General features: G+C 30.2%; 1 protein-coding gene across 2 annotated transcripts; it reads right to left on the bottom strand.

Annotated features, from left to right (window-relative positions):
* Positions 1 to 619: 619 nt before the first annotated feature.
* mthl1 (methuselah-like 1) lies at positions 620 to 27,562 on the bottom strand. Of its 2 annotated transcripts, none has more exons than XM_065507324.1 (3): positions 27,450 to 27,562; positions 21,319 to 23,636; positions 620 to 1,126 (listed from the first exon to the last, which is right to left on the bottom strand). In XM_065507324.1, the coding sequence occupies exon 2, from the start codon at positions 23,516 to 23,518 to the stop codon at positions 21,329 to 21,331; it is 2,190 nt and encodes a 729-aa protein (XP_065363396.1). In that variant the 5' UTR covers positions 23,519 to 23,636; positions 27,450 to 27,562; the 3' UTR covers positions 620 to 1,126; positions 21,319 to 21,328. The 2 variants fall into 2 exon arrangements, with proteins under 2 accessions (XP_065363396.1, XP_065363395.1); XM_065507323.1 differs by lacking the exon at positions 27,450 to 27,562 and adding an exon at positions 26,277 to 26,575.

The raw sequence follows: 27,562 nt of genomic DNA, 5'->3' as shown, positions 1-27,562 counted from the left end.
GACAAACTTATATATACCCTCATTCACCACTTATGGTGGTGGAGGGTATAAAAATATAGTAAATATGTATATAAACCAGAACGTTTAAATTAAACATTGAAACTGAGTCAGAATAAAAATTAAATTAATAAATAAATGAATGAACAAAAAAGTAATGAAATGAAGCCTTATAAAAGAATGAATACGTTCCTTACAATTTTGGTTTTTGTTGCTGCAGTTTGTTTATATTAAAACAACAAAAAAAAATAAGAAAATAAATACTTTTGTTAGTGATGATGGCTGTTGTTGTTATTGCTAACTTGCGGTTTTGTTTTGTGGGATAGTCGTATGGAACATATGGGTTATGGAAGTGGAGATGATGAGGTTTTTTTTTGTTTTTAGTGCCAGTGTCTTGTTGTCGTCATTTAATTAAAATCAAATCACATCACAATTCAACAGCAACCAGAATTGATTTCAAACGTTGAGGCAAAGACAAAATAAAAAAAAATATTGAATTCCTTATTGTAGGATGGATGGTTGTTGTTTGGTTTGCGTTGATTTTGTTCACTCATTGTGGTGGACTCTAAAGTGTTTGTTTGGAAACCCAGCTGCCTGCCTTATCATTATAAAGATGTTATAGTTTAATTTTGTTGTTTGTTTTAGTTTCTACATTATAATTTAAAAATTTAAAATTTTTAGTTTAAATCACATACAATATATACAAGTACACTTCTATACACACACACACAATTTCAAATATTAATTTAGTTTGTATGCATAAGTGTACATATTTTTCTTAAGAATTATATATATTTTATAGTTGAATACTGTTTTCAAGTATTTGTTTCTTTATAATTATTATTAAAATAACTTAATATCCCAGTTCGTAATAGAAATTCAGCATCATAATCTTAGAATCTTTATTTTCATGATCATAATCGTCATGATCATCAGCGCTGGTAAAATATTGTTGAAGACGTTGTTTGTTGGTTTGATTATGATCAGTTTATAATTGTTTTTCTGTTGTCATTGAGTTTATTATCATTTTACATTCTTTTATTCAAAGAAGTACAAATGTAATACTTTTTGTAATGTTTCTTTTTTGCCATTGTCTGCGAATTTTATTCCAATAATAATATTAAGTTGCCTGCAATGAAACGAAATGTAGAAAAGTTAATGGAAGTACTACATACATATTTAAATACCTATAAAAGAATGAGAGAAACATAAAGGATGTAAAAACTATAGATTTCTAAAGATACAATTACAATCTTGAAACTATGAGAATTCTTTTTTGAGAAAAAAATTCTTAAAAAAATGAATTTCGTCGTTCAATGTTTCGCTGATTTTATTACATCGACTTTTTATGGCTGAAAGTTTTACAAACGGACCAATATAATGCACTCCATATTAGAACCGGAAGTGCCAAGATGAATTTTGTGGATCATCTATATGGGGAGACAGGCAGTATTAGAGACTCTATGGCAGTATCAACATATGACTTATTGTGAAATTATGACATTAATATTCGGACGTCGAAAGTAATTCTTTAACTATCGCAAACAACTGATCGATTGGTCAACCAATACGTCGAAAATATTTCTTTAATTATTGGAAAAAATTAGTCGATTAGTAAACTAAAAAGGAAGAAATAAATATAAGGTCTTAAAAGATCTCGAAGGCACATCCTGAGACAATTACGATCCATCAGTGAACTCGGTATCACAACCTGATGTGCCAAAATTTCGAATGTAGATCATATATATGAAGAGACCAGGGGCCGAATTACCGCATTCGTGATCGAATCGAAAAATAATTTCGATATCGTAATTATAACAAAATGTACTAAATTTCATGCTCGATATCGAATGCCGTAATCTCAAATAAGAAAATTACGATCGAAATTACTCGATAACGAATGCGGTAATTCGGCCCCAGGAAGCTGTCTCCATGACACGATCATTATATGACTTATTGTGACACGAAGACATGTTTGGAAATAAGTTACTCTATATATGTAATGAGTTAACAATTGGCCGTCAAAAAGATCGATTGGTCAACCAAAAGCTGAGATATATAACTAAGGTCCGAAAAGCTTTCAGATCAAGGACGCCATTGTAGCAACATATAACACAATTTGACACTCTCTTCTCAATCATGCTGACGAAATGTGGAATTAATTTCATAGCGAGACCCAAATGAACTTCGTATCGCATTCAAATGTGTCAAGATGACAAATGTGGATGATTTATGTGAGAAATTCTTCATTATTTCAAAACTAAATCAATTTGTCCAAAAAATGTATCGATTGGTCAACCAGAAGGAGGGAATTATAAAAAGTTCTCGCTGTATATATTTCTTTAACTATAGCAAAAAAAAAAAAATTAACGATTGGGAAGAAATAAACATAAAGCATGATCAAGGAAGCGATTGTAACAACATATAAGGCAAAAATTATGGATTGATACAAATAATTGGATGACTGGTCAACCAAAGGGTGAGAAAACTAAAACTAATTTAATGATCTTGCCGACACCTTCTGGTGCATGATCAAGAGCTAATTTAGCAACATATAAGAAAATACGCTGCCATAGTGTGGAGCTCATTCCTCAGCGAGACTCAGATGAACTCCGTTTCGCAACTGAGTATGTCAATATGAGAAATGCGGATCATTTGTGCCTTTGTTCTGTAACAATGTGAGAAATGTTTAATTCTTTTAAAACAAGATCAATTGGTTCGAAAATGTATAGATTGGGGAACCAAAAGGTCAAACAGAAAATGATAGATCTTAACAGGTCTCGCTGGCATCTCCTGATGCATGATCTAGGCGTGATTGTAGCAACATATAAGACAATTTAATACATAATCAAGCTGTAGAGCTCAGTGAGACTCAGATGAACTCCGTATTCCAACCGGATGTGTCTAGATGACTAGTATAGATCATCTACGTTAGGAGACCAGGTAGCAGTCTCCTTGCTAGGATCACCACCTGACAATATTGTGAAATGAAAACATGATTGCATATTAGTTAAACTTGCCTATGTTTAGGTCTGAAAAGCTCTCGTTGGCAACTCGTGGCGCATGATCAGTAGCGCGATTGTAGAAGTATATAAGGCAATTGATCACACTCTTCACAATTAAGCGCCCCAACGTGTTGGAATAGAATATTTGCATTGAACATTACAAGATCACGAATATCTTAAGCCGCTATATTTCCATATTAAGGAATATTCTCTAAGAATCTAATTTAGATTCAAGCAAATTGTCTAACTCAAGATTAAGAGAAATTGTAAATGAATTTTCTTTTTTATATTAAAAATTGACGGTTATGGGGAATTTAAATTTTTAGTTGGGGTGACAAAAATGCTGTTACTTAAGTATAAATTCTTCGGTGTCAATTGATATTCTGTGCAGGATATATTGTGCAGGAATGAGTTAGCTGTACAGATATAATTAACTGTGACTTTAAGATGAAAACTTATAAAGAAATTTCTGAAAATTTCAGTTAATTTCTAAATAGGAATAGGAACCCTAATTCATGCTGATAATACTACTTCATTAAATACAAAATTTTTCGCTTACAACCTTAAGATTTACCTAAAACTATTTTCCAAAGTGTTAATTTGAATTTTGAATGCGTAGCAGGCGATTTAAATGGAATTTTAACATAAAGGTGAAGAAAACTATTAAAAAAAAACTACAACAAAAGCAATAAATAATGTAGTTTCTTTTTATAGTTTAAATAAACATTAAACACTAAATAAGCTAAAACAAAATTTTGCACTAAACATTACATTATTATGCAAGAACTTCCAAATGTGGTAGACACGCATAAAACTTGGAAATAAAAAAAACACAATACCAAACTGGCCAATAGTTGTAAAGTTTAACTAAAAATCGCTTGAAAGGGTTAGGGGTAGGGGGGGCCTAACTGAAAAGTATTGAATAGTTCGCATAAATAAAACTACAAACACATGTCACTGTAGTTACTTAAAAATGGGCCAGCACAAGCCAGTCTTTTTCAGTTTTGTTTGTTTTATATTTTACTCGTTTTTGTAAGCAAAAAAAAATAAATAAATGTTTTGGATCGTAGAGCAAGTAACTCACGCGTTTCCATGTGCAAAATAAAACATCAACAATAAATATAAAAAAAAAGAAAACAGAAATTAAACTTAAAGTAGAACATCAATTTTATTGCAGTGCAAAAATAAATTAAGAAATTTGTAGATACGATCGGTCGGTCTACAAACGTGGAAAGATTCGAAGATAAAAAGAAAAAGTACAAGACGAGTGAGTGTGTCTGTGTGTTGTCGGTGTTTACATGAGACATAAGTGGGTTTAATAAATTTTAAAAGACGAAAAGAAAAATAGAAATTATTCATCATGGGAGGTTAATATTTACAAATTAGTAAAGGAAAATTTTAATTATTGTACTTCCGGCACAAAAATTGAGAAATTAAGAAAATTTTATAAACAAAGATCAGTCAACATAATAACATTTTGTTGCTTTTATTACAACTTATTAACAGTTAAAGTTTGAGAAATAATATCCCTTGAAAATAATTTATATAGGGAGGAATCGAAAAATGTTCCCCATGTTTTCCATGGCGGTTTTTGTTTTTAATAACTTATATGTACTATGTCATTTAGTTATTGAACATAATATTGTAAACAACCAAGTTTTTGTTTGCTTCGAAATTGTCGAATTTTGTGCCAACAAAACGTCATATGCGGAAAGTTTTTTACTGTATTTCTTTAATTTGAAAAAAAGTACCGCTGAAGCTCAAGCTTTTGGCAAATGCGTTTCATCGGTTTCAACGTTCGAGAGATGGTTTGTGTGGTTCAGAAGTGTTGATTTTGAAAAGGAAGACGACGCACAGTGGGTTGAATGGTACCCAAAGTGGCGATTAATTCATAGAAGCCGTAGTTTTAAAATATTATATTTTTTTATTGATGAGTTATTATAAGCACATAAAAACACAGCATTTTAGAAAAAAAAGGTTTAAAAAAAATTGTTTTAACCCTTTAAGCGCATTATTGTTTTTTGGAAAAAAAGACCTTAGCTCACAATTTATGCTATAACTTTGGAATGGAAAGCGATAAATTAATGAATAAAATTGGAAATTGCTACTAAAAAAATAAAATTATAAATTTATTATATGTATTTATATTAGTATAAAATTAATTTAAAATCCAATTTTTGTTTTACACAAAATTTTATAAATGTACGATTTTTTTTAAAAAAAAGCCACAAAAGACAATATTATAAATTTTTGTAATGAACAATCATAAATACATAAAAACACAACTTTAAAAAAAAATGTAAGAAAAAAATGCTATTTTGTATCAGAATATGTTTTAGCAAGAGGAGTTCCTTCACTATAACTTAAATAAGTAAAAAACCTCAATAAACCCGCACGATTTTTTTTCTGTATATATAAGCTGAAAGTTCATATTTTAAGAGCATTTAATGGAATTTACCCGATCTCGCCCTGATTTTTTTAAACTCAATCTATATATCGAAAAAACCCCAATAATGGAGAACTTTAAAAAAAATCTTAAAAAATATTTTCAAAACATTTATCTAAACAAAAATTATTTATTTATGTTCTCAAATACCTGAAGTTGATGGTTCAATTTTAATATTTCTACTTTTAACAGATTTAACAAAAAATATAAGCTCTCGAAATATTACAATTTTCAATTTTAACCACAGCACGCAAAATTTGTAAAAATTATTTGACTTTGACCGCTCACTGCCAATAAAGTAAGTTACTCACAACTGTAATTTTAGCAGTTTGTGATGTATTATTTAATGCACTTTAACCCAATACCAAACATGACTGAAACAGATAAAGTTCAGCTTTTGAATTAATCGCCACTTTTGGTACATTTCAACCCTCTGTGCGACGCCTTGGCCAGCCAAACAAGTTTGAAGACCAAGGCGGCATTACTCCATGACGATTGTTGTAAAACTCAACAAGAGCTTGCAAAATCATTGAGATCTAACCAAGCATCAATTTCAAAACAAAATTCATCAAAAGCAGGATAATTGGGTACCATACGAATTGAAGCTGAGAGGCCTTGAAAGACGATTTTGTATATCTGAAATGCTGCTTGAACACTATAAAAGGAAATCATTAATTGTGATGAAAAATGGATCCATAACGATAACCCGAAGCCTAAGAGATCGTATGTGAAGCCCGGCCAACCAGCCAAATCAACATCAACATCAAATATCCATGACGCTAAGATAATACTCTGAATTTGTTGGGACCAAAAGTGTCCTATCTATTCTGAGCTGCTATAATCTGGCCAGACCATCACAGCGAACTTGTACCGTACACAACTGCTTCGATTGAAGGGAGCATTGGCCGAAAAACGCCCTGAATATGCGGCTTCACTTTAGAACAGAAATTGGCTTGATTCGTTCTTGGCCTCAAAAGATGGGCAGATGGGAATTGGTCATAGCTAACAAAGGCCAATACTTCGAATAAATTTATATTGTACAAATGTTTCAAAATAAAAGCTAAAAAAATTAAAAAAAATCCCTCAATTATTTTTACAAATTTTTAACTAAAACGGCTTAAGTATTCCCTAAATTCCCCTCAGCTAATGCATTAATGTCATACATATCAAAGTTTAAAAACTTAAAATGACTTATTACTGCAAAAACTACAACAACAAAAAAAAGCAAAAACTGCTAAAATGAAATATGTAATTAAAAATTTATAAAAACACACACTTGAATAAATGTAGCGCAAAAATGTTTTTGTTTTTTTTTATTTTCGAATAATAATTAACGAGTACAACAACAAAAATTGTTACAAGACAAGAAAGAAACTACTTGAAATACAAGTCCATACAATTTGCCTCTGATATATCGTGCTGTGTTTTAATTTTTTGCAGTCAAGACATTAACGTAACGTAACCATATGCCAAAAAGTCAAGTATGTATTTTTAATTAATTTTTACGCGTAAATGCCGTAATGAAACATTTTCGTTGTGTTTTAATATAAAACAGGAAAAACAACCAAACCAAAAAAAAAAATTACCATTTATATAAAATTCTGATTTTATAGCATGGAGAAAAACTGCAAAAGACAGGGAACCATAAAATTGGCATATATTTTGACATGTGCGTATTTTTTTTATTTTTTAACTTGAAACATTTCATTTAAATCTTAAATGATGTGAATTGTTTTGTTATACTTCCTCGAGGAAAATTATAAGGAAATTATGTATGAGTTTTTGGAATTTTGTCTATATATTTTTTATGAGTGGCGAATTGAATATATTTCTGCGATACAATATTTAAAATTAAGCATATGAATAAATCACAAGTCTCTTAAGTAAGAAGGTTACTATAAATGGCACAAAATGCCACAAATATTATAGACCAAGGTTGTCTAGCGATTCCAAACGGTGAAAATGTAACGGTAATACCAATTTGGATTATTTTTTTATACCAAAATATACTTTAAGATAAAGATTAAAAACTATTGCTGGAAAAAACTTTTCGGTGAACAAAAAAAAATCGGGTTAAGCTGGGTTTCCGCATACACCGTAATGTGCTGATAACGAAAACTGAAAAACGTTGGGGTTCGCCACCGTCTCGTTTCTGAATTGTTTTCGTTTCAGTTGGGTGCGTTGCGGCATAAAACAGAAACGAAATTATTTTCGTTTCTGTTAGAAAAAAAATTTATTTTTTTATTCATTATGATGTTCTTTAAATTTGAAATAAAAAAATAATTCAAATAATTTCGTTCCTACAGCACCGAAAACAACCTACTTGAAGTTGTTTTTGTTCCGGCCCCAAATGACAGGTTTTTCGTTACTGATCGGTGCCGTTTCGTTCCCAATTTTCGTTGCCGATTTCTGAAACGAACTTCTTTTCGGTGCAAATGTATGGAATATCGTTTTCGGTGCCGATTACGGTGTATGCGGAAACGTAGCTTTAGGGAGACGTCGTTATTGGCTAATATCTCAGTCGATTTTCGAATTTAAATAGCAACCGATCCAGAACTATAGCCGATATATTTATGTATCAATCATATACTTATGTAAGCTATTTGTGGACTACGGAAAATTGATTTCAACATACAGATGGATATGGATATATCGTCTCCGATATCTGTAATGATCCAGCTATATATACTTTATGGGGTCGCAAATGAAAAATGTATAAATTAACACTCATGGTGAATTTATAAAAATAAGTTAACAATGGTGGTATTGTACATATTTCATTTTCTGTAGATTTCAAAAACTTAATTACGGAAAACAAAATTTGGAATTTTCAAAATTTAGAATTGAAGGGCTATAACTGAAAACCACCGAGTTCGAAAACTGATTTTATGTGTTAATTATAAACTCTAAAATCTAAAATTCTAAAACCGCCATTAACTTTGTAAATAAGCGTTACATTGATAATTCGATCGTGATCACTCATGTTTTATGAAACTAAAATCGTTACTAACTTTTATGGCCATCACAAAAAAATAATTTTTTATATGAAAAACTGAAATAATCTAAAATCCTTAATAACATTGCAAATAAGTGATTTATTGAGAAAATGTCCTAGATCAGTGATCACTGATATTTTTGTTTAAAAAATCATTGTTTTATGTAAAAAACATTTTATTGAGAAGAGCAGCTCAATCTGAGATCACTCAAATTTTTAACCACAAATCGATTCGATCGATGAAAAAGTCAAAAACATATTAAGTAGCATTGTTATTAATTGTTTAATTGATCACTCATACTTTTGACAAAGAATCGATAGATTTACATAAAGAACTCAAACAGCCCAATTATGAATAAAAATTCCCCGGGATTTTTTCCGTTTTCTCATTTTTCCTATTCAAATTCAATGGGAAAAACTCCCGGGGAACAAACTCCCAGGGAATTTTTTATTCATAATTGGGCTGAAAATATAAAAATTACAATCTTTATTTTGTAAATAAGAGTTTAATGGACAAAATTAACTCGATCAGTGATCACCAAAAATTCGAACTTTTACATAAAGCACTAAAAAATCTAAAACCGTCATTAATTTTGTTAAAAAACGTGATCACTTATATATGTATATCACTTATATTGCAAACAAATTTAACAACTTTAAAGTAAGCTTTTTATGAAGAACGAGAACTTACGTTGATGACCCTTTAAACGAGAACTCTTATTTCTGACCAAAAATCGATCGTTTATATGAAGAATTTAAGAAAATTTTAAAACATAATTCTTATAGAGACAGAGGGAAAGTGATATTTATTTACTCTTATTTCTGAACCGTTTTAATATGAAAATACAAATGACTATTTTCACAAAAACATCTGAAATGTATTTTAATGATCATTTAATATGTTTATTTTAAATTTAATGAATATTTACAATAGTTTACTTTCGAAAACATTTGCAAACCGTTAAATATTTGGCAAAATTGAAATAAAATAAAGTAATTAACATCGAAAATAATAATAAAAACAAGATCATTTAATGAGATCTAATAAAAAAGAAATACCTATCAAAAGGAAGTACGAGATGGTATAAGAATAATATAAAATAAACAATAATAAAAACAGGCCTCCTTGGTTTATGAGCAAAATAAAAACACATTTCAAGCTTATTGGATGTTTAAATTGCAATTAAATATGTTTTCGGAAATATTTTACACATTTTTTTTGTTTCAAAAAAAAAACAAGTAAAAACAAAGTAGTAAACAATAATAAATATTGCAACAGAACCAAAGAGCTGCAACAACGACGACGATGACGACCTTAAAGTAACAACAATTTAAAGAACATTTAGTCGTAACAAGCAACTACAACAACAACAAGAAAACAAATTGTGTAAAAATTTAAATTAACACATGTTAACAATACGAATGAGTTGAACTAAAAATTTTCTTACGTTTTTATGGTTTATTTTACATTTTTGTGTTGATTTTCATGTTGTTGTTGCTGCTACTGCTGCTGCTTTTTCCAACTACATAGTAATAACGCAGAAGAAGAAGAAGCATAAGAAAATTGTGTTTTGCAAGCGTAATTTAAGTTGTTAAATATGATGTTATTGTTGTTATAAGTACGTTTTAGTTGCTGCTATTGCCTTTATTGTTGTTGTTGTTATTCTACTCGTCTGTAAGTCTGTCTTACCTGACTGACAAGATATACTGCTGCGTTATTGTTGCTATTGTTGTTGCTGTTATTGGGTTGGTTTGTGTTTAGGTCGGTCACATACTTTATAATTTGGGTTGGGTTTGACTACGTAGAATAATCATATAGATACGTTGCGTTGTAAGTACATATCTACGTACAACATACAATCGCACTCCATATTTAACAACTTTACTTGAGTACTTGCATACATACTGACTCTGCCACATGAACATATGTATGTATCTAAGTGTATACATGTGTTTTTAGTTGTATTTAGGTAAGCAGCAACAACAAAATCCATAATAAGAAACAATTGTAAGTAAATCTCATATGTGGCATGCTAAGAGAAAAAACAAATGAATGTTGTACTACTAAAGCAACAACAAAAATCATAAGAGTATAAAGATATAATTGTTCATGTAGAGAAGGAAGATCCCATTTAAACTAGTTCGAGTAGATAGAGGAAAATACCAAAGAAAACAACAACAACAATAAACAGCAAGAAAACGTCAAATAACCCGATCAGTCTTTCAATCATTTATCTTTTAGGGTTGCCAGTAAAGTAGCTAATTTTCGGGGCCGTTTCCATATTTATGCATTTAATATTTATATTGCTAATATCGTGCTAAGTTTAACTTTTTATACAAAAAAAGTTTGAATACAAAAGACTATAATAAGTAAAAACATCGGTGATCACTCATATTTGTGATCAGAAATAACTTAATAACTTTCTCAAAAAAAAAAAAAACAATTAAGCTGGGTTTCCTCATACACCGTAATCGGTGCCGATAACGAAAACTGAAACTGAAAAACGTTGGTGTTCGTCACCGTCTCGTTTCTGAATTGTTTTCGTTTCAGTTGGGTGCGTTGCGGCATAAAAAAGAAACGAAATTATTTTTTAATTTTGGATGTCGCTTTCATTATTTTTGACAAAATCTATTATTTTTTCATTATGATTTTCTTTAAATTTGAAATAAAAAAATAATTAAAATAATATCGTTCCTACAGCACCGAAAACAACCTACTTGAAGTTGTTTTTGTTCCGGCCCCAAATGACAGGTTTTTCGTTACTGATCGTTGCCGTTTCGTTCCCAATTTTCGTTGCCGATTTCTGAAACGAACTTTTTTTTCGGTGCAAATGTATGGAATTTCGTTTTCGGTGCCGATTACGGTGTATGCGGAAACGTAGCTTTAATCGAGAAATTAAGCTCGATCTCTTATTCTCAATTAAACAAAGTTATAAGATTAAATATTTTCTGAGTATTTTCTACAAAATATTTATTTTTAATTGAGAATAAGAACTCTTGCCTATTTTTTACCAACAAATTATTTTTTTTAATAAAAATAAAAATCTTTAATCGTTGTAAAATAGGATTTAATAAAGAAAATGAGCTTGATTTCAGATCACTTTTTTTACTTTGGTTTTATATGAAAAATTAAGAAAATTTTAATAAGTCAATAACTTCTATATCAAAAACTCAGAATATATTTAATAATTAATAACTTCGTTAATAAACATCTAATCGAGAAATGTAGCTCGATCTGAAATCACATATATTTAATAGAGAATAAGTGATCGATCTGTGATCATTCATATTTTTTACCCAAAAAAATGATTTTTTTAATGAAGATTCATTAAGATCTTGATAAATAAGCGTATAATAGAGAATATGAGCTCGATCTGTGATGACTTCTGTCCAAAAATTTATATATGAAATATTCAGAAAATCTTAAATTACTAACAACTTTGTAAATAGTCATTTAATCAAATTAAAATATATATTTATACCTTCCAACACTACATCAACAACATAGAGATAAAATTCAAATAACTTTTGTAAATTCCTAAATTATAGTTCAAAATTGCACCCCTATAGGGCAAAACTCATCACAGATAGTTTCACTTAGTTGAAAATAATACTATAATAATTCTAAGAGAATTTGTACATAATTTATTATTATCATATGACCGGAATTATCCGACTTGAACTCTCTTATTATACCCTTCACCTTCGTGAGAAGGGTATATATAAGTTTGTCATTCCGTTTGTAATTTCCACAATATAATTTTTCGACCCTATAAAGTATATATATTCTGGATCCTTATAGATAGCGGAGTCTATTAAGCCATGTCCGTCTGTCTGTTGAAATCAATTTTCTGAAGACCCCAGATATCTTCGGGATCCAAATCTTCAATAATTCTGTCAGACATGCTTTCGAGAAGTTTCCTATTTAAAGTCAGCAAAATCGGTCCACAAATGGCTGAGATATGAGGAAAGAACCAGGTCAACCACGATTTTTGAGCTATTTTTGATTTGTATCTGGATTACTAAGTCATTAATATAGACAATATGGATATCTATGGATCTATGGATAGATATTTCAAAGACCTTTCCAACGACGTATATAAGACCATAGTAAGTTGGACCTACAAAGGGTTTAAGGAAAAATATTTTTGAAACCGAATTTTTTTTAACCAAAAAAAAAAAATTAAAAACCAAAAAATTTTTGTTTTAAATTAAAAAAAAAAAATTTAAATTTAAAAAATTAAAAAAAAAATGTTAAAATAACAATTCGAAAAAATTTTTTCCAAAAAATTAAAAAAACAACTTTGGAAAAAAATTAATTTTGTTTACCTAAAAATATTTAAAATTTGTATTTTGAAGTATGATTTGGTGAAGGGTATATAAGATTCGGCAAAGCCGAATATAGCTCTCTTACTTGTTTTTATATAAACAACTCAACAATCCTAAAATCTGAAAGTCATTCCGGCTATTAACAGTCCGAATTAATATTTATCCATAACAATAACCGTCTTCGACAAATCCTTGCTTAAATTTGAAATTTTCCCAATACACCTACTTTATTGTCCAAGACTTGACAAGTTTTTGACAACTGAGTTAAGTCTTTGACAGGAGAGTTTCCGATCTATGTGTATTTATCAATGATTAAAACAATAATATCTTTGTTAATAAACTAAGAAAATTTCAAAACGTCAATAACTTAGGTTTATAACTTTGTTTATACAAAACCGAAATTTATCACTACTGTCAGAAATGTCACGCTAAACCTTATAATAATTGAATTCATAGTTTTTCTAAAAATGTAAAAAAGAGTTTTTCGAAATTTTTATGAAAATGGCTAGACAAGCAATGGTGTGCACAAAGGTACCACTTTATGGACCCAAGTGAGCTGGTTAATACCAGCTGCCTTCATAACCTAACCTAAGGGTGTGGCATTTGTAGAAATCCTTGATATCCTTCATTTCACTAAGAAAGTAAGTCTTAAATAAAAAATGTATTATGGACCGATATCGTCGCTTTCCACGATCGATAAAAAAAATATATATTAATTGGTACCATACAAATGGGTTGTAATTGTATGACAGGAAGCTATTTTTTAAACTTATTAGTTTAAATTTCATTACGATATAACCCAATCAGTCGTCTTTCAGTCATTTGGTTTCATTGAGATAAAATTGGTGACTTACAATTTGTAAAACATTTCTATTATTTAAGCTAAAACATTTAATATATGAAAACTTTCTTCTTTAACATCTTTTTAATTAAATTCTGCGAAAAATAAAATAAGTACTTTACAAAAAATGATCGCATTAACAAACATTACTAATGAACGGTAACGCTACGTAGAAAGTACGTATGTAAATGTAAAATAAGTGTTTTAATTTGTATTCTTTATGTTTTTATTTTTAGCAGGTATGTAGCAATTGATCTTTTTTAACATTTGGTTTGGTTTTGTTTTATTTTTATGATCTTCTAAATACAACACACTTTTTCTACTTTTTTTTATTACTATTATTGTTGTTGTTTTTATTTCACAAACATAATAGAAACAAAAAAAGTAAACACGAAAACAAACAAACAAAAAAACAATGCAAAACGCGTAAAAGAGTTCATAAGTTAATGTAAATAAAAAAGATATGTTAATGTTTGGTATAAATGTTTTTTCATAAGAAAAATAGAAAGATTTGTAAAAAAAAAACAAAAGAAATACTGTTAACTCATTTGTAACTCTTAGAAAAAGAAGAAGACCATTTGTGACTGCTGTGTTTGGTTTTTGTTGTTGTTATATTGCGCTAATTACTTTTGAAATTAGCGCCAGTTATAAAACGGCACGAACAAAACTATTACTGGGATGTCCATCTATTGTCTGTGTATGTCTGTTTGTGCGTTTAAATGAGTACAAATCTCCATAGAAACAAACAAACATTTAACACTTTCGCATTAAGAAAATCGTCAGAAATTATTTATGTTATAATGCCAACAATAAAAACAAGAGATAAGTTCATCTTAAGTGCTTTTTCTTTCAAAATAGTTGTATATTGCGTACATTAAATAAATATTATAGTAAAAGCAGTGATAGAAAATGCACTATGGGTCAATACAAAATGGAAAACATTTTAAATGTTTAAAACTAGTCAATATTGAAATGCATCACTTATAAAATGTATTAGAAAAATTTACAAAAAGTACGACCGAAACCAAAAAATTATTATTCGGCCTAATCTGAAACAAACCGATATATTTCTAATGTATTACTTCAATAATTAAATTATCTTAATTTCAGAGCATGTTTCAGCTTATTTTTAGGTGCCCTGTTGAACTCACTTCACATTGTGGAGTCAATTCATCTTCTATTCATTGAAAAGAAAGGTATTTTTAGGGATCAGTATTTCTGGCTGTTTTTTAAATCTAATTGTTCTTAGATGATATATAAGTCCTCGGATTTTATTTATTATATTCAAAACTTGTTAAAATTTCAGAATCTATGTTTTTCATTACTTATATTAGGCCGATATTTATCTTAATCCTGTACTATAAACAAATATTTGTTTGAAATCTAAAAATTTGCCATTCATTTCATTTCTCTTGCGTTTTTTTTTTTTTGGTACCTATTTTAATGTTATTAGAAAAAAAAACTCTATCTGTCATAAGATGTAAAATTGTACTTCGTAGGATCAAAGAGGGATACAATTTTCATCCCATTTCCAAAAAATACTACATATGTATAAACATCTTTGATATTTTTTATTAGAGAAAAATATGCTATAAATTTCATATCATTCTCTTTTGTAAAGGCAGAAAATGTTAACAAAAACAGTAAAAAACTAAAAAGTTTCAAACAGTACTCTTTTTTCGACTAGAAGGTACTTTACTACGCACTAGCCCTTTAAAGGGTAAAAACTAAAAAGTTTCGATTAAATGAAGATATCTTTCTACTCTACGCACTGGTATCTTAGTTGTGACAGTGAGACTAGACGTATATCTTTAGATTCTAACATTACTCTGGTTATGTTCCCCACTCATAGAGACATCACGGTAATGAGCAAGTGGACGAGAAAACCAGAGCAGGATATTTTTTAAATGTCTCAGGCGCAGTATCTGTCACAATACAATTGATGTCCCAGCTAGTACGTATATTTGCCATTTACCCAGTTCAAGTGAACGAGCTGGTCAGAGCAGCATTCACTTTAAATATCTCATAATAAAGAGTTGTTTCATTAATGTTCTTTCGTTTCCTTAATGATACACAGAGAAAACAGATTCGTGATAGCAACCGAATTTGTTGCCAATCGAATGATTCTATCTTAGTGACCGAATTTTACAGTTGTGACTACAATATTTTGTAAGGGATAACTAAAGTTTGGTTTCCTCAACTGAAATACTTCTTTATCAACTGACTTTCTGTTGTTAGAACTGAAAAATTCTATGTGTACAACCGAATCATTCGATTTGCAACAAATTCGGTTGCTATCACGAATCTGTTTTCTCTGTGTAGATATCCAATATAATCAGTCTATATCGCAACTCCATGATAAGACGAACATGATGAAAGTTTGAAATATCGGCTTTTGAAAGAGCTTCAGTCAACGATATTCGTATATATACTGATAGTCAAGCCGCAATAAAATCTCGAACATAGTCCAGGAATGCCGGACATCCTTAAATAGGAGACATTCAACAGTCGTACTCATTTGGGTACGTGGAAACGGAGATATTTGTGTTGCTGATGATCTGGCGAAAAAAGGCGCCATGATACCTCACGGAGACATAGACTTTCTATGCGGTATTCCGTTATCTAAACGCAAGCAGCGAATTAGTAACTTTTACTATGAACTCGTTCAGAAAAGATTGTGTTGTGAACCCTGTATGATTACCAGAATGATATGGCCTCGACTAAACCGAGGTGGGCAACATAACTTTCTGGCCTAACACTCTCACAATTAAGAAATGCAGTGGCGGTGATAACAGGACACTGCACACTGCAAATTTGGCAACCATGTAAGGAGGCTTGGCTTGCCCTATAATGACTTTTGTATAAGCTCTCTTTGTCACTGCCCGGCATTAAGAGATCTATACATCAGGTTTCTAGGACATCGTCTAATCTTCTTATTTCTCCTCATATTTATATTTTTCTACACCTTTACTCTATCTGACTTTCCTCTTCTTTTTTCATCTCTATCTGGCCCTATTTATTAATACAAAGGTTAATACAAAGGGACCTACTGTATGGACCCAAGTAAACTGTTTATATAACCTAATGTCAAACAAAAAGTTGTTCCCAGAAATAAGTTAGTTTCTCTCAAAAAAGATGAACATTTGTTTTATCACATTAAGTTTTTCACTCTTACTTTTTTTTAACTATGTATTTCTTCAAAATAATCTTAGAGATAGAGATCTAATTTGTTTAATTTAACACATTTCATTTTAAATTGCTCACTAAGCTGATTTACGGATTAAATATTGGTTCAGTAGCCAAAAATAAAACAAATAGTGTTATCTTGTGAAATATGATATTTTTTTGGCAGCATTGAAAGTTAATGAATAGTTTTTTAACTATATATTTTGGGGATTAGTAGTTTATTTAAAATTCAACAAAATTAACTCAACTGGAAATTTATAAATTTGGCAAATAAATCAAATTCCTTTAATTTAAAAGTTAATTTTAATCTTTAACTTCAATATCATTGTGAAAACTGATTAAATTTCAATATACTCCAAGTTTTTTTTTTTAAATTTTCCGATATCAGATTTCCTGAACCTCACACATTAATCACCTGTCGTGCCATTCATAATTAAATTATGTACTTTCATTTACAGTTTTTTCCTCAAATTTTAATTACAATAATAATAACTGCTACTCAAATAACAATTTCCTGTAATCAAAACTTAATGTAATGAGAATGAAAATGAAAATGTACTTGCATTGTATTGTTTTGTAACCTAAAGTAGGTGTCACTTAGCCCACTGTGTAATGTGAAGCTACAAAAAGGGATTGTTTTGTTTTGTTGCTGCCAAACGAATTGTAAAGAAAAACTGCAAAGCAAGAAATGCAAAGAAACAAAACAGGAAACATTATATAGTTTTTCTCAGTTGTTGTTTATTTTTTGCGTTTACAATTTTTGTTGTTGTTGTCTGTTTTACTCTTTGATGTTGAGAAATAAGAAAAACAAACAAATAGCATAGAGAGAGAACACACAAAACAAAAAAAAAACAAAGCTAAATTGCTTATAGATGTATAAAAATAAACCATAAATAATGGCATTATTGAACATTAATGTACAATATTTATATCAAAGTGCTAAGATAATGATAATACAGTTGGACTCGTACTCATCGTATGCAAACCATTAGATTGGAAAAGTTTATTTATTTTCTCTTCTTCTAAACAAACCATATACACACATAGATACCTACATACATACATACATTCATAGATAAATGGAAATATGTAGTGTTTTCTTCATTTGGTGAAAATAAGTAAGTAAAAAGTACACCCAGTAAGAAAAGCTGAAGTAAATATTTACAAATGCATTAAAAGTTTTATAAATGATTTTGCTGTCAGCCAGCCAGCCAACCAGCCAGTCAAGTCAGCCTATTCTATTGTTTTTCATGGTCTCTAAGTACAAAAACTTTTACAAATGAAAATTGTGAACTCGATCGTTTAGAAAAGTGTACATAATGTTTATACGCAAAAAGTACTTAATAGGAAATACGCTGTATGAGAGACTGGGTCTACAATATTTTTGTTGATTCATTATTTAAACAAATCATTTAGGATTTTACTTTGAATTAGCAGCAAAATGAAAGCATAATTCTTTTTCGTTTATTAGAAATTTAGTATGAATCATTAATTAGCTAGCTGCGAAATTTCATTCTTCTTTGGAAAGCTAAAGTATTATTTTGGTTAAAATTAAACTATGTTAGAAATGGCAAAAACTATTTCAACAATATTTGTTGGGTTCCTAATTTCTTTGACTTTTTATATTCCCGGTACATAATAACATATAGATAGTCTTATACTTTAAGATAAAGATTGAAAAAATGGTGTGGTGAAATTCGGGATTACCCGATTTTAATCAATTTTCGGTCCCAATTTCAATAGGGTTATACTCTTCGTTGGAAAGGCTTATTAACAACTTGTTAATTATGATATAGGTTAGAAAGGTCTTTGAAATGCATTTCATATCCATATTGTCTAGGTACATGACTTATTAATCATGATATAGGTTAAACAAATCGAGGTAGTCGGACACTTGACATATTGATGTACCAATAATTTTTATATGTTATTTAAGGGCTTCGGAAAGTTGATTTCGACAGACTGCATATATATTTTGGATGGATATAGCCATGTCAGTTAAAATCAACCAAATAACATGATTGATACATCAGAATATCGGGCATAGTCCTAATTCGGAATCTATTTAAAATTGAGAAATGAATTCAATTTAATTTAATTTGATTGGTCTTCCAGTGTATAATTATTCTTTATTATAAATAATTATTCTCTATTCTCTTAACATCAATTATTCTTGGCGCCAACTCTTTACTTTCCTAAATCTTCTTTCCTCAATTTAAATGCGAACTTTCAAATTACCCAACTGATTATCGACTTCTTAATTTATTCAATGGTTACTGGTTATGTTAGACTGACTGATATATTCTAAATGGTATCTTAACAGGGCCTGGCCCAAATGTGTTCTGTCATGACATGCCCCATGAAGTACTAGTTTCGTTTATGTTTGATATCTAGGAATAATTACTATACCAGCAAAAAATAACTCTTATTCGAATGCAATATAAATATACGGAAGCAATATAACGCTTCTATTATAGCTACTCGATGTAAAAGCTTACAGAAATGCATCCAAACATAGTATCGCAAAAGTTTCCTTACATTACAGCTTCTTTGCTGAATTTCTGTAAGCTTTTACTGTCAGTAGCTATAATGTAAGCTATGTAATTTCTATTGCATCCTAGTATGCACAGTTTTTTGCTGGGATGTTTTCTAGGTATCCAATATCTTCAGTTGATATCGCAACTCTAGATATCAAGTTTAATCTAGAAAGTCCATAATGAAGGAAAGTAATATCGTAGTATATGTTGAATAATTTACCTAAGTTAGTTTTTAATCTCCGAATTTATTTGGAATACTAACCGGGCAAGAATGAGCAATGTACTTTGATATTTTCAATTTTATATTCTCAGTTTTCAATGAATACGATCTTTGCATTTCGGAATCTGTTACAACATTCAACACAAGTTTCCAAATCATGTACAAGTGTCCAAGAATCTAATCAAATCACTAGAGACGTCGACGATCGTCAACAGGAGCAGATCCCCTGGAAGGGAAAAACGGAAATTCTCCCCCTCAACACAAAATATAAAATTTATTATACAAAGCAGGACAAATATTCAAAAAATTATTCTAATTTCCCCCTCCCAAACCATTGAGCTAGATCCGCGCTTGATCAAATACCAGTACATGTGGGTATTCGTTGAATTCAAAACGAGGATTTGGTGAACGTGAGGATTTCCGATCACGGACAATGTTTCAGATTATAATAAAAGCCACAATGTAAGAAATGTGTCGAAAGATTTTAGTCTGTGTATACGTTTGGTGGTTTGAACTATTCAATTTGATATGTATGTGGCTAAACAGGACCAAGGACATTTTGGCATTTGAAAGGATTGCGATAAGACTAGGTACTGAACTATACAAATCTTGCCACAAACACATTGATATTCCCCATTATTACAAAGCCTTCTGCAAAATTTGAGGATCCGGACTGTTACATTAGATTTGTCAAAAATACTTGCACATTTATGACAATAACTTTTACATTTCCAATTTGTTGTATTATTGTTTTGATCTCAGTCCAAATGAGAGAACGCTGCTTGTCCATCTTCAATGAGATTTCCGATTTTCTCTGAACCCTCATGAAATTGAAGAGTCTCCTTCAAAACAGTTAAAGCTTCTAATATGCTTTAATTTCTAAAGAAAACATTTACAGTTTAACATTTTATTGGGTCTTGAAAGGTATTGATTTTCCTGCATTTCATAATATTTGTTTTTAGGCAACAAAACCAATCGAAACACAAGTTTAAAGAAAACATCTTAAAGGGTGAAAAATTTCATAAGATTTTCAAAACACGTTCTAACTATTTTCCCATAAAATAAACAATAAGTAAATTATGATTTATGAATGTTTGAATATCGTTCAATGATTACATCCCACTTTGCTACCTTAAGAAATCTTTCCAAAAATATCACGTTTCAGGATTGTAAATTAACAACTAAGAATTGTTTTTAAAATATACCATCAATTTTAATCCCTACAAGAGATTAAAGTGTAAATGATCATGAGGCATTGAAGATTTGCAGGAAATCCCTTATCATCGTTAGAGATTTTCCACAGCAGACACGTCTACTTAAAAGGCCAGTATGAAGGTGTGATAATTACAAAAGAAAAACTAAACAAATGAGATTGTTGAACCTTTGGCGGCACTTAAAAAACATTTCAGTTTTAGCGAACATCAATCAACAAATTATTCAAATCAAAAGCAATATTTATTCGCCCATCGAAACAAATGGTCATCAAGTTTTCAACGCTCACTAATGCACATTAGACACACTTAAGTCTCGGAAAATTCATTACGGTATGACCCATTAGAGAGCATCTTTGCACGAACAAACACACTAATTTTTACGATACTTTTAAGTTTTTATAGAGCACGCAGCAGCAAAATATGTAGTTTCAAGATTGTAATAATAACCATACAGAAAACTATAACTATAAACATCTATCTTAAGGTATAATGAAAAAGATATAAATATAAAATATCAGAGGAATAAATAGAAACTAAAAAAGACTTACCATTGATACGTTAGCACACAGTCTCCATGGGAATTTTCGCTAATGTTGAAGTGTTGTGTACACCGCCATTCATTGTGGTATTAGCCACTGAAGTGTTTTGTGTTATTTCGCCACCGCATGCAGCCATAGATGGTAAACCTTGCGAAGACGAAGAATGTTGCACACCATTTGTGGTGTTTGTAATTTCTCCACGAGAACGAGGACAGCAGAAACGTTTGCATGCTGCCCAAACTTGTGGCTGGCAGCCGACCACCAGGAAAATGAAGACACCTTGTAGGGCATTAATGAGATCGGTGACAAACCACCAACACTGTGGACCACCCACAATCCAGGACAGAACATCCACAATCCAGGTAACACCCATGACAACCACCAACTTAACACATACCTTTCCTAAGGCAGTCTTTTCCGTAGTTGACTTGACATCGTCGCGCTTCCACAGACCACAGGTTAGCTGATGGGTAGTCGAGACGAAAAGCATTATATTGATAGACAAGAGTATGCCTATGGGTCCAAAGAAATAGGCAAATATCGACAATCGTTCACCGCTGAACCAACAATTGCTTTCGCCAAAACCCGGTCTTAAAAGGGAAGATTCTGGTATAAGATTGACACAGGCCGCTATGGTGGCTATAAGTAGCGGTATACCCCAGGCATAGGCTGAGTAAAGGCGCAGTCTTATGAGTTCTTGATTACGTTCCAGAGAGCTGGGACGGAAATCTCTAAATGTCCACCAGATATTGAAACACATAGTGTTAAGCCAGAAAAAGGCAGACAAGAAGAAAAAGTGCATGGCACTGGCCACCAAATTACAAAAGGCCGGATGTAAAACCATGCTCTTGGACAGCTGGATCCAGGATAACAGCAACTCAGCTACGAATAGGCAAAAAACGTAATAAATTTGACATCTCCAGTGTAAAACATGATGTACCGAAGGCATTAAGTAACTAGCCACTAAGGTGGCGGCCAAAAACACTACCGAAATGACTAGACCAAAACTTAAAGCTGCATTTTGTCGTCTATAAGAATCATTGTCACCCTCATAATCATCCGGACCAAAGTGATGTAAACAAGCAAATATTTTCAATTTATCCGATGACGAATTGTTCATACGCAAATATTCCAAACAATAATCTGTGGAGGTGAGATTCACATTGTGTATGGGTAAATGTAAATGACCCGATTCCGTATACAATTGAGAACCTTCCCAGTCTCCGGCTATAGCAAATGTCGTGGAGCCGGTCTTGCATTCGGGAAAACCATAAACGGTTTGATATTCATTCTCCTCTAAATGGGAAATACTTAATTTACGTTTATGCGCGGCATCTATATGGCATGTTTTCATTTCATCATCGTAGACTCCATGTTGACCACAACACTTTTTGAACTTAAGAGTGGGTAGATTATCTCTCGATTTTGGAAAGCATGCCAAGGCAGCTTGCTGGTCAACACAATAGCGCGAGGGCGGTAGGAATATGTGTTTTTCGGGCAGGAATAGAGAACCATTGGAAAAGATTACTATATTGTTATTACCCGTTATCAATTCTAGATCCTCAACGGTACAGGTTACTTCTTCCTCTGTGGAATTCCTCACTATCTCATTAATATTGCGGGCACGACTTATGGGAAATATATTATCTTCAAAGGTAATGAAATTCGGTGCAGTGCCTGGAGGTTTATGATATATTTTGCGATTTATTAGAAAAATCAAAGGTGTCCAGAGTTCTGAACTACCCGCTACACATGTTTTTGATTTATCTAAATATTCACCAAATAAACAGCACTTATTGAGGACAACACGTGGTGGTGGTCGACGTTGGGGTGGTGAATTCGTTGAAATTGGGGTGGACGTTATTGCTGCAGACGTTGAATCGGTAGTTAAGTTCATTTGTGTCGTTGTCATGGCTGTCAAAATCTGAGCATTTTCTGGTACAGTAGCAGCTGCCATGTTGTCAGTAAGTGATGGTGGTGTCATCATAAAAACTAAAGCTGAGCAGCCGGGTAAAAACTGCTGCTGCTGCATCATGATTATGAACATGACAAATAATAAATGATGAGATAATCCTATTCCTTTTTGTAGTCTCATGTTGTAGTGGCTGTGGGTTTTGTTGTTTTTATTGTTATTATTATTATTATTACTTATTGTATGTTTACACATTTTGTTATTGTTGTGGAGTGTTGGATTTAAAAATTCATTCATAATTTTTCTTCTTTTTTTTCTGTAATCACTGATTAAAAAACTTTTGTTTTTAATATTTCTCAACAAAAATTTTTCATAATTTTCTTTTTTCTTGTTTGTTTTTTCTTTTAATTATTTTCTAAAATAACACAATAATGATGTTAATTATAGTAATGAGAAAAAATTTTCTCATTTACACTCAGCGAAATAAATTTAAAGTTACATGTTTTTATGTATGTACCTATTTGAATTAGCTTTTAAAGTTTGTAGGGTTTATTGAAGTGTACAATAAAATTATTTTTGAAAATTTTAAGCATTGTCTGGTTGATCAAATCAAAAAAGTGAAATGTCGTGAAATTAAGTTATTTGCTTTGTATATCCAATAATTAGACAATTTTCTTCCAAAAGTTTTGAATTATTAAAAGAAATCGACAAGTGATGAATGTTGTAAGTTCAATCGACTGAATGAGACTTTTAAGGTGATCAAATGCAAATATTTATGCAAGTAAATAAAGAAAATTAAACCGCCAAGCACCTCAACAATGAAAACTTCCAAAGAGTGACAAAAATGGTGAATCGAGGACGAATTCAAAAAATTCCAAAGCAGCATTTCACTTAGAGTTTCGAATTAATTACCGCTATTTACTAAAATCTGGATTCAGGATTACAATATGTTAGCAATTCATTCCATAAAACCATTATCAACAAAACAAATTATTTAGCTTCGTTCAAATACTTTTATTTGAATAGAACCCATTCATTTAATTTAATCATTCATTCATTTTATTAAATGAATTCAATATGTTTTTTAACATTTACAAAATTAATTTATAAACAAAATAGTTTAAAGCCTTTTTGTAATAGATTTGAATTGAAGAAGGAATCAATAAGGAATTAGTTCTATAAAGAATGAATTCTCAAAGGAATTAATTCAATACGTTTCGAGTACTAAGCCTCTGAATTAATTTGGAATGGTTAAGAGATAAAATTTAATTTGATTTTAAAAATTTAATAAAAAAATAATTTATTAGAATCTTTGGTTAGATGAGTTATAAATGCATAATTTAAAGTTACAATTTTGTAAGTATATAAAATGCTTCGACCGGAAGGTTTTACCCAGAAAAGTTTCCTCGTCAACATTTGAACTGATACAACCAACCAGAACAGTATTAAACAAGCTGAGTATTTAAGTGTGATATGTTCCGCTGTGTCGAGTCTTATATACTTTTTACCAAAGATACTTTAAGATACAAATTTAAAATTTTTTTTGATAAAAAAAATGTGTGAAATAAAAATTTTTGTTAAAAAAAATATTTCAAAAATCGATATAGTTTTTTTTGGCATTTGCGGCCGGATTTTCTCGATTTCAAAAGGATTATACCCAATATATTGATGAATTAATCATGTTTGTAAGTTAAATGGGGGCTTCGGAAAGTTGATTTCAATTGAAAGTCGGACATGGCTCTCCAGAATTTATATAATTTCTGGGGTCGCAAACGAAAAATGTCAAAATGACGAAAGGATTGACAAACTCAACGTAATTCCTATATCAGACTCGGATTCAGGGAGTGAAAAAAAAATAAACCCCCTCTCAAAAAAAAACTGAAAAGTTTTAATATAAAAAATTAAATAAGTAAAATAAATTTGAAATAATTTACCCCCCGAATGGTTGACCTGGATCCGTGCCTGACCTACATATATACATACAGTGAGCCTCAAAAGTGAGTAAACACCAACAATTATTTGATTTTTTTTTAAGATAATGAAAATCCTAAAATCTGTCCTTAGATTCAAATTTAAAAGTTTCAGTTTGTTGGAGATTGAGTTGAATAATAGATTCGGTTCTGAAAAAAAATGATTTAATTCGGAATATAATGATTTTTATTCTCTTAAAAAAATCAAAAAATTCACTGGTGTATACTCACTTCTGAGGCTGTGTGTATATACATAAAGGTGATTTGCAATAATAAGAAACAAAATACTGAACTACAGGGTTATAGTCAGAAAATAGTAACTATTCTGAATAAACCAAAATTGTAATAATGTCCAATGGATTGATAAAACATAAAATAACTTCTTTGTAGCATATAATAAATTAATTAAGAATTTAATATATTAAAATTTACCCCCTTCGGTTCAACTACCGTTGAAATACCGTTACCGAAATAATAATTATTAATTTAAGATAGACCTAAATTACCGTTAACGAAATAAGCAAAAATACCGTTACCGCTAAATCTCCATTACCTAAATAATCCAAATTAGTCTTAGTGTTTCCAATCGGTTGCCAAATTTGCTTATTTTTTATTTTTCACACTTTATAGTAAATTAATTAATTCATTAATTTAGGAGTTGATTTATTCAAATTAAAAATAAATCGAATTGAAGAAATTTCAAAACCCAGCTTTATACTATTTTTTGCACTTTACAATTGCAATTAAATTCAAATATGTAATAACAACGTTAATTATTTTAGTTTAATTAATTAAACAGTTTTCTTTGAATAATAAAGCATTTAAATCCAATAAACTTGAGCATATTGTAAATATCTATTGTTTTTTTCATATTACAATTAAATACAATTTTCCAAATTTTTACACGTTCACACAGTATCGTATTATGTAAAATAAGTTCATTAAAATAATTTAAATTCACTTTAATTTGCTTTCGTGGAAAAACCATGAGTGTAACTTTAAATAAATTTCGTTGAGTGTAAAATGCATTGTTTGCATATTTTTCTTTTGAATTTTCTTATTGTTTTTCTTTGGCGTTTTCTTACTTCTCTTAGTTTTGAAAACAAACAAACTTAAATTGTATATTTTTTGTTAATATTTTACTGAAGCTTTACTACTACTATGTACTTCACTTCAAAATTCCATTGTTTTGCAATTGGTTACAATTTCACTATTTATTTCTTCAAGTTTTCTATAAAAACTTCATGTTTGTTGTCTTTTTGTTGTTGCTGTTACTGTAGTACTCGTTTAAAACTTCAATTACACTCTCTTTTTTTGTTTTTCTTTACTTCAATTTTGTTGTTGTTGTTAATATTATTGTTGTGGTTGTTATTTTGTATACACACACACAAGTACACATTCTTTCTTATTATGCATTAAACACATTGAAGACAGCAGGCTTCACGACTTCACGAACACAAATGCTGCTGGCTGAAGTTGCAGCCGTGCGGCAGCCGGTGAATTCTTTTAAAGACGACAGCTTCAAAGTAAACAGCTGATTTATAATTCAGTGATGTCACTTTAATTTTTTACTTTAATAAAAAATAACCGTACAAAATTCCAAAGTAATTAAACGTTAAACAATTATTTTGAGTAAATATATATATGTGGTAATAATTTATGTACCTGTTATTAATTCATTTCAATATGGTTATCAGAAACTTCTCTTAATTAAGTAAAAAAAAATATATTTTTTTAAGCACTAATTTGATTTACATTTTTTATTATATTAGCAACACTATTTCTGTTTTGAAGTTGACAAAAATAGAAATTAGCCTAATTGGGCAGCAGCAGCAAACGAAGTCGTGTCGTCGTGAAGTTGTGCTGTCGTCAAAAGAATCGTCTTCATATAAACGTGTGTATTCTATTTTTGACAGATTGAAGTCGGAAGCCTGCTGTCTTCAATGTGTTTAATGCATTATGCCTTACTTAGGTTTGTTTTTTTTTTCTTCTTTTTTCATAAATTTTTTATTTGCCCATAAACTAGACAATTGTAATGAATATCATCTTTGTATTTATTTCTTTTATTTTTATTTTATTTATTCACATTCAATTCATTTTTATTTTATAAAATTCTTTATAAGATAAAATACACAAACAACACAACTAACAGATACAAAATAAAAAGAATCTTGTAAAAAAAATTAAACAATACGCCAGAGAGTATGTATAAAATAAATAATAAAAAAACAATGTGTTTGTTTAACACAAAAACCGACCGTATTAAAACACTTTTTTTTGTTTGATTTCTTTAAAAGCGCGTTGCAATTTGCTCGTCGTCGTATGCGTTCAAATAGTAAATTACTTCTGTTTTCTCTTAAGAGTTTTAAAT

Source organism: Calliphora vicina, chromosome 4 (genome assembly GCF_958450345.1).
Source record: "Calliphora vicina chromosome 4, idCalVici1.1, whole genome shotgun sequence".
Taxonomy (NCBI): Eukaryota; Metazoa; Arthropoda; class Insecta; order Diptera; family Calliphoridae; genus Calliphora; species Calliphora vicina.
Note: the sequence above shows the minus strand (reverse complement) of the source record. Positions and strands in the feature narration are given on the sequence as shown.

What these genes read in the sequence shown, in the direction of transcription:
- mthl1 (XM_065507324.1), bottom strand. Translation starts at nt 23,518, where the DNA reads ATGAATGAATTTTTAAATCCAACACTCCACAACAATAACAAAATGTGT.